Here is a 17,113-nt window from a genome sequence, read left to right on the forward strand (position 1 = left end):
CAAACTCACAACCCTGAGATCAGTAGTCATGTACTCTACTGACTGAGCCAGCCCAGCACCCCTGGACCTGCGTATTTTAAAATACTCAGAAGTTATTTGCCCTGCCTAAGGAAAACTTTATTTCTTCAGCTTACTTTCTGACCCCAGCCCCATCATGGTGACATCCAAAAGCTAGGACACTGAAAAGTTTTATAAGCTCACAAGTATCTGGGAAACCTGAAAATAGAATTCAAGATTTCTAAAATTGAGTTTGATTTCCCACTGGCCATTTTGTTTATGGACTGAACCCGTTTCCTTTGTATGCTTCCTTTTTGGAACACGGTCTAGCATGGCTGTGTCATAAACTACACTTAAAAACTTTAACTTCTCAGTTACAGTTGTTTTATTGTTACTTTAGTAAAGGTAATAAACTCTTCATTAAATATTAAGTTCAATAAGATATTTTTACGGTATTCCAAAGAGATTATTTTCACCCTATAATTTTAGCATATTAATAATGATTACCTTGTTAATAGTGAAACACTTTATTTGTGGTATCCCTACAGGAAAATTACTAATTTTACTGGAGATTATTCTCTGTTGGTATTCCTCTTAATGGTTGTGTATGTAGCATAATTTGGTTCAAATAAAAGAAACAAATTTTCTTTACATTGACAAGGCCATGGGGGCATTTAACTGAGAAATCAAATTTTGCCACACCGTTGGTACAAACATTATATGCCATGTGATGCAGTAGGAAGGAACATAATCTTTATAGTATTCTTGTCAAAAATATTTAACATGAACATAATGGTGAGAAAATATTCAGAATGTGGAACTGTCTGCAAAACAACTACCTGAGATGCTCAAAAATAACAGTGTTAGGAAGTTGTTATACAGAAAACAACAAAGAGGCATAGAAATTGAATATAGTGAGTGACCCCTGAACAAAATTAAATAAATAAGTAGCTACTCGGGATTTTGTTTCTTTAAAACAGCTGGGATATTTGAATATAGAATGTATTAAATTGTATTCTTATCAGTCTTTCTTGAATATGACATAATGGTATTGTCGAAATCCTTCTTGTTTGTAGAAGGTAGGTGCTGATGTTTTTATAGGTAAAATATCCTGATGTTTGAAACTTATTTAACAAATGGTTCATGGGGAAGAAAAAGAGTCTGTTTGTTTATTTGTAGAGGAAAGGATAAAGCAAATAAGGTAACAATATTGACATTTGGTGAGTCTAGATTGAAAAGTACAAAGTTGTTCAGTTTATCGCTCTTCCATCTTTTCTGCAGGTTTGAAAATTTTCAAAATAAGTTTGGGGGAAATAAAAGACATAGAAATGTGATCATATACTAAATCCTGAAATTATTAAGAATATTGTTAAAACTTACGGTGACACTTCAGAAAGGATTTCGCTTTGTAAAAGAAAATTACTGAGGACTTCTCCCCTCTGATATAAACTATTTTTATCATAATGTTACTAAAGTGTATGTACAAGTATAAAACTACGGATCACTTTCTTATGTTCCTAGCTCTTAAGCAACGTATAGTCAAATCAAATACTAGTTAAGTACAGTAAAAATATAAAACTGAAAAAAGACAATAGCAGCATGATGACATAATAACAATAATTGATGGAGTAGTATATGGTGGTTTTTTTTTTGCAGTAGTATATGTTTTGCTGAAAATAAATCACCACTGCACATAGCTGGTTCTGAGTATTGTAGCACAGTTTCTTTTGAGATTGCCAAGTCTGTAGGAACATTGCCCGTTTTATACTTAGTCTCTACACTACTTTTCTTACCCAGCTACTGTACAGTCTTTTTGCAGTACACAGTGAGATAATTTAACCTTTACTTATATCCCTACATTTTTAATATATTACCTACTCCTTTTGTTTTTTAGTAACCTGAAAATAAGATAGTATTTTTATACTGTACTGTGCTATTTTTATAATATCAGATTATTTTCAATTGATAAGGTAACCAGAAGTCAAAGCCTTATTTTATAGAAATGTTTTTCCATTTTGAATTATTAGTGCAAAAGAGAAGTTTAATCTTTGTAACTGATACATTTAACCTGAGCACAGCACTTGAAACAGGACTCTTTCCCCCATTTTTACTTTAGCACTTGCCAGATTGCAGCTATACATTTATACCTCCACAGTGTAAGCTGATTGCTGTCGTTTGAGGTGATTACTTAATGCAATTACAATAGTAAACAGAAAACAAAATGTAGGAATACGCTTCCATATAAGCAACAGAAATACAGGCAAATGTATAAAAAATGAGCTAACTCTGTGGTATATAATCCTTGAAACCAAGCAGCCTTGTAGCCAGTATTGGGAAAAAATTGGTTCAGGAGCTTCTCAGAAAGCCCCACTATCTGACCTGACTTAGAACTCACTGGAGAGAGCCACATTCACGGGATGTTTTTCTGTTTGACCTGACTCAGAGGCTCCGTGGGAATAGACTTATACCCAAGGTCTTGTTGAAAACACTCAGATGTAGTATCACAGTTGTCTAAGCTGTGATACCAAATGGGGCAAACAGTTGAGTCAGAAATTTAAAAGGAAGATGTGGGCAACAAAACAGCCACAAGGGCTTTTGAAAAAGCTCTAATGTGTTCCTGGGATGTAGAATGGTTGTCAGGGCAGTGTAATTATCCAGGAAAAATTGGAGAGGGCTCCAGTTGCTTACCTGTGAAGACCAACAGAGATTTGTAAGTTGCCTGAGCTTTGAAAGGATGCCCTAATACACAGGTGCCCTTGGCAAAGGGTAGTAGATGTACTAGCTCAAAACATTTAAGAAAATTTTGTGACTACTCAGTGATACTGACCTAAGAACAACTTTCACTCAGCTAGGTTAAAAAAAAAAAAAATTTTTTTTTGTAAAAGGAAACCAAGTTTGGGGTGCTTGGGTGGCTCAGTTGATTAAACGTCCGACTTTGGCTCAGGTCATGATCTCACAGCTTGTGAGTTCCAGCCCTGTGTCGGGCTCTGTGCTGACAGCTCAGAGCCTGGAGCCTACTTTAGATTCTATGTCTCCCTCTCTCTCTGCTCCTCCCCCACTCATGCTCTCTCGTTCTCTCTCTCTCTCTCTCTCTCTCTCTCTCTCTCTCTCAAAAATAAATAAACATTAAAACAAACAAACAAAAGGAACCAAGTGAGACTTAAGTGGTTCCATACAGCATGGATTTACAGACTAGAGTCACTTCTGCAAAAGTCTCTAGACCAATACGTGGCAACAACACCAACAACAAAAGTCCCAGGAGAGGGAGATAGGAACTGATTCCAGAGTTATATTTTATTATTTAAAATGTCTACTTTTTACCAAAAAAACCCAAAAAACTATGGTATATACAAAACAGGAAAAGTTAGTAGAAACTATCACAGATGTTGGGCTTTCACTTAGAGACTTGCAAGCAGCTGTTAATAAAAGTATTCAATGAATTAAACCACAATTAAGGAATGAAAGAGAAATTTAAAAAATATATCTCACCAAATAGAGAGTATTAAGAAAAATAGAAAAAAAAAAACCAAATAGAAATACTGTAGTTGAAAAGTATAATAACAGAAATGAAAAATTCACTAGAGGGACTCCTAAGCAAATTTGATCTGGCAGAAGAATCAGTGAACTTGGAGTTAGGTCAGTAGTTATCCAGTCTAAGAATGGAGAAAAATGAATAGAGGATTGGAAACCTGCGAGACATGCCAACATAAACAGACTCTCAGAAAATAAGGGAATAGAGAAAGGGATGGAAAAATATTTAAGGAAAAAAGTGGCCAAAATCTTCCTAAACTGTATGAAAAACATCAGTTTACACACCCACGAGGCTCAGTGAGCTCAATGTAGGATAAACTCAATGACATGCATACCTAAACACCTCAAGTTCAAACTATTGAAAGCCAAAGGTAGGGAGAGAATCTTGGAAAACAGCGACAGAAAAGCAATTCACATAAAAGAGATCCTCAGTAAGATTAGCAGTTTCTCATCAGAAACCATGAAAGCTAGAAGGCAGTGTAATATATTCTAAATGCTGAAAGCAAGATTGTCAAAAGAATTTAATATCCAGCAAACAAATCCATGAAAAAAATAAAGAATTCAAGACATTCAGAGATAAACATAAACTGAGCAAGTTCTTTTCTAGCATGCCTACCGTTCAGGACACACCACAGACAGGCCTTCAGGCTGAAAGGAAAGGATATGAGGTAGAAATGAAAATCCATATAGAGTAATAAAAAACACTAGGTGAAGATAGTTTAAAATGTATTTTTGGTAACAATTCTGACTGATTTAAAAGACAACTGAGTAAAACAGGAGTTCTAAAATTGTGTTCGTGGGCTTGTACCCTAAAACGATGTAGTATGTATGTCCATATAGCTCAGAGGATGGGGTGGAAAAGTGAGGGGAAGAGCTATATTTGAGCAAAATTTCCCCATAATATTAAAATTAATTAATGATGATCTGAATTAAATTTTCTTAAATTCACATGCTAATTATAATCTATAATCCCCAGAAAACCACAATGAAAATAGCTTCTAAGAAATATAATAAAAAAACAGCAACAGAGGAACACAAGTGTTATCCTGGAGAACAGCTCTTTAACACAAAAAAGGCCAGGGGCGAAATGTAGAAACAAAAAAGATGTAGGAGAAACAAAAAGTACAATTGCAGGTATGAATCTTATAATATAAATAATTATGTTAAATGTAAGTGGATTAAACACTCCATGCTACAGAGATTGGCAGAATGGATGAAAAAAAAATACGGGAACCAACTGTGTACCGTCTATAAGATACACTTTAGATTCAAAGACAGACACATTGAAAGTAAAAAGATAAAAAAAGATGTAGCATGCAAATGGTAACCAAGAAGAAGCTGAGATGGCTGTATTTAAATCAGACAAAACAGACTGTAAGTAAAAATTGGTGCTGGAAACAAAGAAAGCCATTGTATAATGATAAAAGGATTAATTCAGCAAGATACAACAATTATAAATACAGATATTCACAAACTATTTTGAAATGCATGAAACTGTAATTTGTAGAATTAGAGGGAGAAATAGACGATTCACCAAAAGTAGTTGGAGACTTAAGGACTCTACTGTCAATAATGAAACAACTGGACAGAAAAGCAGCCGGTACGCGAAATACTTGCATGGCAGTAGCAGCGTGACCTGACAGTCCCACGTGTAACTCGTTCCACTCAACAACAGAATGAGTGTACATTCTTTTCAAGCAAACATGGACCGTTCTCCAGGATAGATCACATATTAGGTCATATAATAAATGTGAATAAATTGTAAATTTCATATAAATTCGAAATAGTCCAAATCATGTTCTCTGGCTAAAATGGAATTTAATTAGAAATCGACCTTAGTAGTTAATTTGGGAAATCCACAAATATTTGGAGATTTCTGAATAACCCTTCAGTCAAAGAAGAACTTGTGAGGGAAATTAGAAAGTATTTTGAAGTGAATGTATATGAAAATGAAAACATACATCATAATCTGTGCTAGTGGCTGAAGCAGTGCTTAGACGAAATGTCCGTCTTCAAGTGTTTATATTAAAAATGAGAAAGATGTTAATAATCTAAGCTCTCACCATAAAAATCTAGAATAAAATAGCAAACCAAGCCAAAGATGAGCAGAAGGAAGAAAATAATAGGGTGGAAATAATGAAATAGTAAACAGGAAAAAAAGTAGAGTAAATGAGTAAAAATTGGTTGTTTGAAAAGAGCGACACAAAATTGGCAAACCTTTAGGTAGACTAAGAAAAAAAGGTCACTAAAATTAAGATTTAAAGAAGGGAGATTACCGCTGACCTCTCAGATAGTAAAAGGTTTACAGCAGAATACTAGGAATAACTGTATGCCAAGTTAATAACATAGATGAAGTGAAAATATTCTAGAACATCACATATTATGAAAATTGGCTTAGAGGCAGTACAAAATTTGAATAGACGTATGAAAAGGAAAGAAATTGAATTAGTAACTAATAACCTTCCTGCAAAGAAAAGCAGAGACCCAGATCACTTCACTTGTAAATTTTATCAAATGGTAAGAAATTACACTAGTACTTCACAAGTTGTTCCCTGAAGACTTTTCAAAACCAGAAGCCCAAAATACACACGAATAGAAAAACAGACCAATATTCTTCAAGAACACAACATGCAAATTCCCCGAATGAAATACGTGCAAACCAAATTCAATGGCACATTTAAAAGATTATATACACTATGTCAGTGTGAGATTTATCCCAGGAGTACCAGATTTATTCAACATCCCAAAATCAATTAATGTAATAGACTATATTAATAGAATAAAGAGCTAAAACCACACAATCATCCCAATAAAGACAGAAAAGGCATTTGACAAAATTCCATACCCATTGATAATTAAAACTCTTAAACAAATAGCGGGAAACTTTGTCAATCTGACAGAGGGTTTCTGTGAAGAACCACAAGTGAAAGTCATAGTTACTAGTGAAAGACTGAATACTTTCCCCTACAATTAGGAACAAGGCAAGGATTTCACTTTTTGCCTTTGTGGTTCAACACTGTACTGGAGATTCTAGCTAATATTGCCAGGGAAGAAATGGAAATAAAAGATGTCCTGATCTGAAAGAAAACATTAAACTGTCTTTATTTGCAGTGACATCATCCCATATGTAGAAAATTTTGAGGAATCTTAAAAAAAAAGAAAAAGAAAAAGGATTAGAACTGATAATTGTTAGCTGGGCCACAGAATAAAATATCAGTATAAAAAATAGTCTTTCTGTGCATGAACAATATACAATCCAAAAATAACAACATGATTCTGTTCAGAATAACATCAAAAAGAATAAAATACTTAAGGAATAAATTTAATAAAGTCAGTGCAAGTCTTATACACTGAACATTACAAAAGTCTGCTGAGGGAAATTAAGATAAATAAATGCAGATGCATTGTGTCCATAGATTGGATGCATTAATATTGTTAAGATGGTAATTCTCCTGAAATTGACCTATAGATTCAACTCAGTCACTATAAAACTTCCAGCAGGTTTTTTTCCCCAAGAAATGATAAACTGATCCAAAAATTTATATGGAAATGCTAAAAGACAGAAATTACCAGGAAAATTTTATAAAAGAACAAAGTTGGAGGACCGTTTCTACTGAATTTCAGAATTCTAAAGCTGCAGTTATGGAGCATCTGGCTGGCTCAGTCAGGAATGAGACTCTTGATCTTGGTGTTGTAAATTCGAGTCCCACATTGAGTGTAGAAATTATGTAAAAACAAAATCTTCGAGAGCTAGAACAAACAGTGTTAAGTTTTTTGTGGATCCAGAAAAGACCCCAAATAGCCAAAGCAATACTGAAAAAGAAAACCAAAGCTGAAGGCATCACAATTCTGGACTTCAAGATGTATAACAAAACTGTAGTCATCAAGACAGTATGGTACTGTTTCAAAAACAGACACATAGATCAATGGAACAGAATAGAGAACCCAGAAATGGACCCACAAACGTATGGCCAACTAATCTTTGACAAAGCAGGAAAGAATATCCAATGGAAAAAAGACAGTCTCTTTAGCAAATGGTGTTGGGAAAAATGGATAGCGACATGCAGAAGAATGCACCTGGATCACTTTTTTATACCATACACAAAAATAAACTCAAATTGGATGAAAGACCTAAATGTAAGGCAGGAAGCCATCAAAATCCTAGATGAGAAAGCAGGCAAAAGCCTCTTTGACTTCGACCACAGCAAATTCTTACTCAACATGTCTCCAGAGGCAAGGGAAATAAAAGCAAAAGTGAACTATTGGGACCTCTCAAAATAAAAAGCTTCTGCACAGCGAAGGAAACAATCAGCAAAACTAAAAGGCAACCGACAGAATGGGAGAAGATAGTTGCAAATGACATAACAGATAAAGGGTTAGTATCCAAAATCTATAAAGAACTTATCAAACTCAATACCCAAAAAACAAATAATCCAAGAAATGGGCAAAAGACATGAATAGACACTTTTCCAAAGAAACATCCACATGGCTAACAGATACATGAAAAAAAAAAATGCTCAATGTCACTTATCATCAGGGAAATACAAATCAAAGCCACAATAAGATACCATCTCACACCTGGCAGAATGGCTAAAATTAACAACTCGGGTAATAACACATGTTGACAAGGATGCGGAGAAAGTGGAACTCTTTTGCACTGTTGGTGGGAGTGCAAACTGGTGTAGCCACTCTGGAAGACAGTAGGGAGATTCCTCAAAAAATTAAAAATAGAACTACCCTACAACCCAGCAATTGTACTACTATGTATTTATCTAAGGGATACACGTGTGCTGTTTCGAAAGGACACATGCACCCCAATGTTTATAGCAGCGCTATCAACAATAGCCAGAGTATGGAAAGAGCCCAAATGTCCATCGACGGATGAATGGATAAAGAAGATGTGGTATATGTATATGATGGAGTATTACTTGGCAATTAAAAAGAATGAAATCTTGCCATTTGCAACTACATGGATGGAACTAGAGGGTCTTACGCTAAGTGAAATTAGTCAGAGAAAGACATATCATATGATTCCACTCATGTAGAATTTAAGGTACAAAACAGGTGAACACAAGGGAAGGGAAGTAAAAATAATAGAAAAACAGGGAAGGGGACAAAACATAAGAGACTCTTCAATATAGAAAACAAACAGGGTTGCTGGAGGGGTTATGGATAGGGGGTGGGCTAAATGGGCAAGGGGGCATTAAGGAAGACACTTGTAGGGATGAGCACTGGGTGTTATATGAAGGGGATGAGTTACTGGATTCTACTCTTGAAATCATTGTGCTGTATGCTAACTAACTTGGATGCAAATTTAAAAAAAATAAATGAGTAAATAAATAAAAATAAATAAATTCCTAGGGGTGCCTGGGTAGCTCAGTCAGTTAAGTGTCCCATTCTTGGTTTCAGCTCAGGTCATCATCTCTTAGTTCATGGGTTCGAGACCCGTGTTGCTCTCTGTGCTGACAGTGTGGAGCCTGCTTGGGATTTCTTTCTTCTTCTCTCTGCCCCTCCCTGGCTTACATGTGTATGCCTGCGCCTCTCTCTCTCTCTCTCTCTCTCTCTCTCTCTCTCTCACACACACACACACACACACAGAATAAAATTAAAAAGATTTTTTTTTTTTAATCTTAAATACAAAAAACAGGGCATCTGAGTGGCTTAGTCGGTTAAGCGTACGATTTCAGCTCAGGTCATGATCTCACAGTTTGTGGGTTCAAACCCTGCGTCAGGCTCTGTGCTGACAGCTTGGAGCCTGGCGCCTGCTTTGAATTCTGTGTCTCCCTCTCTCTGTGCCCCTCCCCTACTCATGCTCGGTCTCTCTCTCTCTCTCTCTCAAAAATAAAATATTTAAAAATTTTTAAATAAAGGCTACAGTTATACAAGACTTTGTTGTGCTGGCAGAAGGTAACATATATGTAGATCAGTTGATTAGAATTATGAATCCAGATGTCAGTTCATTTTCAACAAGGGTATTAAAGTAGTTCATTAGAGAAGTTTGTTTTCAGATCATGCAGGGACAACTGGATGCATCTCCATCCACATGCAAAATGATGAACTTTGACTTCTCCTTCATACCATACAGAAAAATAAACTTAAAAAAAAAAAAAACCATACATGTAAGACCTAAAACAAACTTAGGAAAAAAAATAGAGGGGCTCCTGAGTTGCTCAGTCTGTTAAATGCCTGACTCTTTATTTGGCTCAGGTCATGATACTGTGGTTCGTCGGTTCGAGCCCCGCGTCGTGCTTCGCGCTGCTAGTGGCAAGTCTGCTTGGGATTCTCTGCCTCTCCCCTACTCAGGCTCTTGCCCTCTCTTTTAGAGTTAAATAAACTTAAAAAAAAGGAAAAAATGGAGGGAAAATCTTTAAGACCTTGGATTAAAGTGTTTTATGGATTTATAAGAAAAAAAAAATAGATAAATCGTCCCTTACCAAAATTCAAAGTTTCTGTGCTTCAAAGTACACTGTTAAGAACATTAAAAAGGCAAGCAACAGAGTGGTTGAAAATATTTGTCAAAACTTTTGTCTTATAAAAGTTGTATCCAGAATTTTCAAAGAACTCATGTAAAGAAACCGTCATATGTTGGTTCTATGAATGTAACGTGGTAAAGTCAACAGTTTGTTAGTTTCTTAAAAAAACATAAAACTGTCATGTGGCACAGTAATTACACTTCTAGGTATATACATGGGACCCAAATACATGTTCTCACAAAGACTTGAATGTGATTGTTCATAGCAGCATTAATTTCCATAGGCAAAAAGTGGAAACAAATATCCTTCAACTGGTGAGTGGGTACACAAAATGTGGTGTATCCATACAATGGATACTATTCAGCAATAGAAAGGAATGAATTGTTGGGACGCCTGGGTGGCTCGGTGGCTCAGTCAGTTAAAGGGTCCAACTCTTGGTTTTAGCCCAAGTCATGATCTGTCAATTGTGAGTTCAAGCCCCACATTGGGCTCTGTGCTGACAGTGTGGAACTTGCTTGGGATTCTCTGTCTCCCGCTCTCTCTCTCTGCCCCTTCCCTGCTAACGCAGTCTTGCTCTCATTCAAAAATAATGATCAAAAAAAAAAAAAAAAGGAATGAACTGTTGACATACGTTAAAACATGGATGAACTTCAAGAACATTATATGAAGCGTAAGAAGCCATACATAGAAGCCGTGTATCGTAGGACTCCATGTGTATAGAATATCCAGAAAAGATAAATTTTTAGAGAAAGTTAGATAATACTGATTGCCGAGGGCAATGGGTGATAAATGGGCATGAGGGATCTTACTAGGATGAGGAAGATGTTCTAAAACTGATTTATGGAGATGCTCACACCACTGGGTAAAGTTACTAACATTGACCTGTATACTTACAGTGAGTTGGTTTTATTACGTGTAAAATGTGTCTCAGTGAAGTATTTTCTCAAAAGCAAATGTGAGAAATAAAATTAGATAGCATTATTATCTTTAACCAGAAGCCTATAATGTTACATTATCTTTTTAAAATAAGGTCATCTGAAATGTGAGGATACATTTAAAAATTTTTCAGTTACTTTGAAGCCTTAATACTCTGATTCTAGAGCCAGGATCACTGGAAATAACAGTGGAACTCCCTGTCAGGCTGATGTTGGCTTATGTGTATATACTGTTTTATGCAACCATATTTTCCTAGATCCAAAACAGAAAACCCACTGTATCTTCCTAGTCTTTAAAAATGAGTCATAGCACCTAGTTTACTGCTGTTACAAGTTTGGTTTATTCCTAAAAAGTTTGATGAACGACACCAAAAGCAGCTAAGTTTAGCTTTGCTTTCCATTCTCCATTTACTACATTTTTCTTTTTCTTTTGTTTTACTTTATTTGTTTTAGATCACTGTGTCCACTACTATGATCTTCGTAACACTAAACAGCCAATCATGGTATTCAAAGGACACCGAAAAGCAGTGTCTTATGCAAAGTTTGTGAGTGGTGAGGAAATTGTCTCTGCGTGAGTATTACTCTTCTGAGGTTGAACTTAACACAGAGCTCTATCATCATTTGCCAGTTTTATAATGTCACTGTGGGTATCTGTAAAGAGCGACACTGTGCTATATGCACTTTTTCATAAATAGTAGATTTTTTTATTGTAGAATTAAAATACATGTATATTCTGGTTTGTATTGCTCACTTTTATAGGCTGTTTATGAATAAAATCCCGATGATGTTAGTTTTTAATGCAACCCCCCTTTCAACATTTGAACTTCAGATTGAATTTCAGCCACCACTTCTCCTTAAGAGAAAAATAACATAAGTTGATGGGATAGAATGAGAAACGTTTTATTTATTAACATCAATTAATATGTTATTGTATATTTATCTGCATTGCAGTACAGTAGTATTGTTTTTGGTTTTAAGTAATATTTGGTTGATTCTATATTACTTGATGTCCCTATGGTTTCATGGTGAGTTTTAAATGTGTTTTGAAAGTAACTTAAGTATGGCTGCTTATATTTGACAAATATCCTTTGAGAAGCCTTCTGCAATAGAGAATTATAATGTAAGCTTTTATTTTGTTTGAAGGTTAACAAGAGGTCAATCAGATAAGTAAATCTCAGTTGCTAAAATATCACTGAGAAATCTCTTCTAACAAAGGCAGCACCTTCTTTCTGTTATCCATTGCATATCTCTCTTTATTTTATATTAGCCTAGTAATACTTTCTTAATTTCTCTTTTTCATATCTATTATTTCTTTTCATGCTTACTGACACCTTGTTTTCTTCTTTTCAGTTAGGTTTTTTTCCCCTTGCTTTCTAATTTTTAATCTTAGGAGTTTATTAATGACAGTGCCTTGGTATTAAACACTTGGTACCTCCCTCCTCATCTACCTCTATACTAGTTACTCTTGGTAAGAAGTTGGTAATTTGAGTTGATTTAGCAAGGTAATTTGAACAGAGTTACAAACAAGGGGGAAAAAGTGAGAACTGAGTTTTAAGGGACAGTAACGTAGGGTAATTCGTTCACAAACCTAAATTAGTGTTAACCAGTCAAAATATATCCCATCTTTAGGAGTAGTAATGGGCAGTAAATAACTAAAGTTTTATTCAGGTTCAAATGTGGATAGTACATTATATGGCAGAAGTATTTTTCTTCAGTTTTGATTTATAAGTGTTAAATGAGTTGGATTTCAGCTAACTGAAATACATGTATCTTATTTGTCTAAATTGGGAAGTTTTAGTCGACCTAATTAATGTGGATTTGTTGTTTGTAATTTTCACCAATCTCTTGTCCTTCTTAGGTTTTATAAGTCCTGATTTTTTTTTTCTTGAACATATTTAGGGTTTAGAAGTTTTTAGAATAAGTTTATCCACAAGTGTGTTTGGAAATATTAAAAAGTAATACTAAAATATACATATTGCTGCAACCTCTGAATTCTTGGCCAATAAAAATATATATACACATAAAGAAATATTTAATGCAACATTATCGAGCAAAAAACCACATTTAAAACAATATAAATTTCTATTGAAAAAATGATGAGAAGCAATAGAGGAGTATTTAAAGAGCCGGAGTTTGGCTTCTGCAATAAGACAGTTTCTATCTTGGCTCTGTTGTTTACTAGCTATGTATGGTATCTTGAAAACATCCTTAGCCTTCTCATTCTCAGTTGTCTCATCTCTAAAATGGAGCTAATTACAGAAATTACATTGTGTGTCCTTAAATGAAGTAATAAATGTAAAACTTTCAGCATGGTGCCCTATTCTGTGAATGTTACAGTAAGAGAAAACATGATTTATTATGTAGTCATTAACAGATATCAAAGTGTATTTATTTTACAGAAAAATTATAAAGCAAATTCTTGAATGAGGGATAAGCAATTTAAAACATAATGTGTATGGTATGATTGGATTTGTGTTACAGAAAGAGAAAAAACATGGTATTTTATTCAAGTTCTAAGACTGTATGATAGGTCTCTGTATGATAGGATTACCAGCGATCTTTTTTTTTTTTTTTTTAATTTGTTTAATGTTTATTTATTTTTGAGAGACACAGAGTGCAGGTGGGGAGGAGCAGAGAGCAAGGGAGACACAGAATCCAAAGTAGGCTCCAGGCTCTGAGCTGTCACGGAGCCCGATGTGGGGCTCAAACTCACAAACTATGAGATCACGACCTGGACCAAAGTCAGACACTTAACCGACTGAGCCACCCAGGTGCCCCACCAGTGATTTTTATATGCGATTATTTTTTGGTAAATAACTGCATTTGTATATAATTTCAGTAAATGAATTACTTTATATAGACTATCCCAGTTATTCATACTATTGCACCCCTTAGGTACAACTAACTGTCAAAGTAGTTTAAATTTAGGATACCAATACAGCACCAATACAGTTCAGCAGTAAACCAAGTGGCACAGATTGTATCCCTAAAATTAAGCACAATTCCCAGTGGAACTTTGTTATTTGATGATTGTGGTATGATGGTATTGATGATATTTATTAGTAAGCACTTCCTACATGCCCAGGGACTGCTGAAAGCCTTTGAAATGAATTTACTTTTCACATCTGATAGAATTCATCTAATTCAATAATGTAGGAATCACTGTATTTCACATAACTAATGAACTAAACTGAGGCCAAAGAGGTTATGTAACTTTCCCAAGTTCAAAAACAAATTAATCGTATATATTGAGCATTGTAACTCAGAAAATCTGGCTCCAAAATCTGCATTCTAAACAACCAAACTGGATTGCCTCTAATTAGTAATGATGAGTTTCAGACCATGAAATCTTAAATGCATTCTAATTTTTTTGTGTTTACCTCAGCTCAACAGACAGCCAACTAAAACTGTGGAATGTAGGGAAACCATACTGTCTACGTTCCTTCAAGGGTCACATCAATGAAAAAAACTTCGTAGGCCTCGCTTCCAATGGCGACTATATAGCTTGTGGTACGTAAAACTGTCTTTTCCTGGAACTTTTTATTTAACAGGCATTTGTCACTGAAATTGCATTCACTAGATATAGGCTATGTACCAAGTCAAGAATTGATCTGTATGCTCAGAAAGTAGCATATTGAATTCTTCTTAGATTGTACTGGAAGAAGCATTAGTTCTTCCCTCCTTCACTGAGCACAAACCCTGTCCACATGAAATAGCATGAAATCGTTAAATATGTTTTGTAATTGTTCTTCATAGTAATTTCTGTAGATATTATGTAAAAGAAAATATTAATTTCTGCTAATGACCTAATTTCAGAGATACCGTCTTAAGCTTGATATTCATTTTCCTCTATAGAGTGCTCTCTTCAGTAAGCAGTTTTAGATCGTCTTGATCTGTTATTCTAGGGCTTTTGTTTTTTGTAATTTATTATTATTATTATCTTTTGTAATTTACACAAATAGGAATCAGAAGTAAAAGAAGTCACTTTAGGTTTTGTGAAGATGCTACATGCACCTAATGCCCAAATATATGAGCTTTCATGAATTCTTTCAAGTGACTTGACTTTTATTTAGTGAAGTTGTATATAATCTAAACCCTTCCAGAACAAATCTCTTGCAGTTATTCTACTTTGATAGCCTGCTCAAAAATATAGGTTTCTAGACTGCTTATCTAATAGAGTAATATCTTTATTGGAGAATGGGACATAAATTTTGTAGGTTGTTAAAATCTGCCTTTGTAAGTGCTGTAACTTTCTTTTTTCCTCTTAGAAGTCTTCCTAAACATCATTTAAGATTCATGGTATAATAATAAGTCTCTGGTCTTTTTTAGACCTCTGCTATCATAAATGGGTTTTTACAGTAATTTCAGCCTTACAATTACCAATGTTATATATCATTTGACAATTATTATTTCTTTAGATTAGTAAAGTGTAGCTTTCCTCTATGAATCTTTTTCTCACATGATTCCCAAGAAATTTTGTGCTCTGATCTTCCAAATTCAACCATGAAAGATTTGTCTTTGAGCTTAAACATTGAGTAATAATCACCTTATGAATGTGATGTCCGAATTCTGAGTTCTCCCATTCTAAAAAAACTATTTACTTAAAAATTTTTTTTTAGGAAGCGAGAACAACTCTCTTTACCTGTACTATAAAGGACTTTCTAAGACTTTGCTAACTTTTAAGTTTGATACGGTCAAAAGTGTTCTGGATAAAGACCGAAAAGAAGATGATACCAATGAATTTGTTAGTGCTGTGTGCTGGAGGGCATTGCCAGATGGGGTAAGTTTTCATATCAGTTTTTTCACCTTGATGTCTCATGTAACACTGTATGTATACATATGTGAATTTTTGTTAGCTTAAAATACAAATTGATATGTGATAACACATTTCCTTGCTTAGTATTGCATCATCACAGGAAACAGGCATTTTAGGTAGTAATTGAAATATGTCACCAATGGAACAGTGTCCTACTGATGTAATGTCTCTCCTGTGTAGCCATAGCATCTTGCACATACCTCTGTTTTAGTGTTACCACATTATCTCTTTATATCTCTTCTAGAAGACTGGAAATTTCTAGGTACACACTGTGTCTCATTTTCCTTAACGATCATTTGAAGTATATACTCAGTAAACATTGAGCTGAACCTAATATTAGCAGGAAAAAAACTTGCTGTAGGTAAAGGAGAGTACCCTATATGTACACCTAATTAAATACTATTTCATAGCAAAATTCCTGTCTAGAAAATATACTTATATAAGAATGTTTAAACACATTTAATTCCTTAATAAGAAAGTTACATTTCTAGATTGCAAAAAACCCAGTTTTCTCAAACTTGTCACTTATTAACAAACTATTCTCAAACTTGTCACGTTTTAAAGTATAAACATTCTCATAAGTTATGTGAAGAAATAATTGTTTTATTATCTTGGTTTTTATAAGCAGTAAGCACTCACTAATGTCATCTTATTAAAAAATAGCTCTTTAGGTGCTTCCTTGGTTAGTTTTACTTTTGATCAAAAAATTTCTTACTTGATGGGTACTTTAAGAATTCTGAGTTTTGGGGCACTTGGGTGGCTCAGTCGGTTAAGTGTCTTGACTTCGGCTCAGGTCATGATCTCATGGTTTGTGAGTTCAAGCCCCACGTCGGGCTCTGTGCTAAACTGCTCACAGCCTGGAGCCTGCTTTGGATTCTGTGTCTGTGCCTTCATGCTCATGCTCTGTGTCCCTCTGTCTCTCAATAATAAATAAACATGAAAAAAATTAAAAAACATTCTAAGTTTCAGGTACTGTTTAACTTTAACTAGATATATTCCATTCCTATCGTATTTAAAATTAGTGTGACTCAACTTCCAGTCTTGGCAGTGGCACACTAGGTGATTTGTACTAACCTTTCCCCCAAATAGAACTAGAAAAGTTGGAGCAAGTATATTTATTTTAAAAACAATAACAGAAACCTATTTGAAGGCATTGGCATGTAAACAAGATAGAAAAGAATTACTGGCCTAGGAATGTGAGCCTGGCTTTTGAGTATGCTTTTCTTCTGGGAGCCTTTGCCAGTCTTGTTGTAATGGCTGAGAGCACTTCTAGTAGCCTCACAAGGGCACAGGGATTGGAGTCTAGTATTCACCACTGTGGGGGTGAACTCACTGTGGTTCAGGTCCTCAGAAGGCTATAG

The 17,113-nt window shown here is 34.8% G+C and overlaps 1 protein-coding gene across 4 annotated transcripts in view; it reads left to right on the forward strand.

Moving 5' to 3' along the window:
* Positions 1 to 17,113, forward strand: part of COP1 (COP1 E3 ubiquitin ligase) — a 259,654-nt gene that overhangs the window by 188,374 nt on the left and 54,167 nt on the right. For 3 of the 4 annotated variants that reach the window (XM_019425593.2, XM_019425603.2, XM_019425585.2), the window contains exons 16-18: positions 11,390 to 11,507; positions 14,322 to 14,446; positions 15,556 to 15,716. In XM_019425593.2, the coding sequence (XP_019281138.1) occupies positions 11,390 to 11,507; positions 14,322 to 14,446; positions 15,556 to 15,716 (404 nt within the window). The remainder of the gene's footprint in view (positions 1 to 11,389; positions 11,508 to 14,321; positions 14,447 to 15,555; positions 15,717 to 17,113) is intronic. The other variant, XM_019425614.2, reaches the window with a different exon arrangement.

This window comes from Panthera pardus, unplaced genomic scaffold, assembly GCF_024362965.1.
Source record: "Panthera pardus isolate Hobbes unplaced genomic scaffold, ASM2436296v1 HiC_scaffold_21, whole genome shotgun sequence".
In the NCBI taxonomy this organism is placed as follows: domain Eukaryota; kingdom Metazoa; phylum Chordata; class Mammalia; order Carnivora; family Felidae; genus Panthera; species Panthera pardus.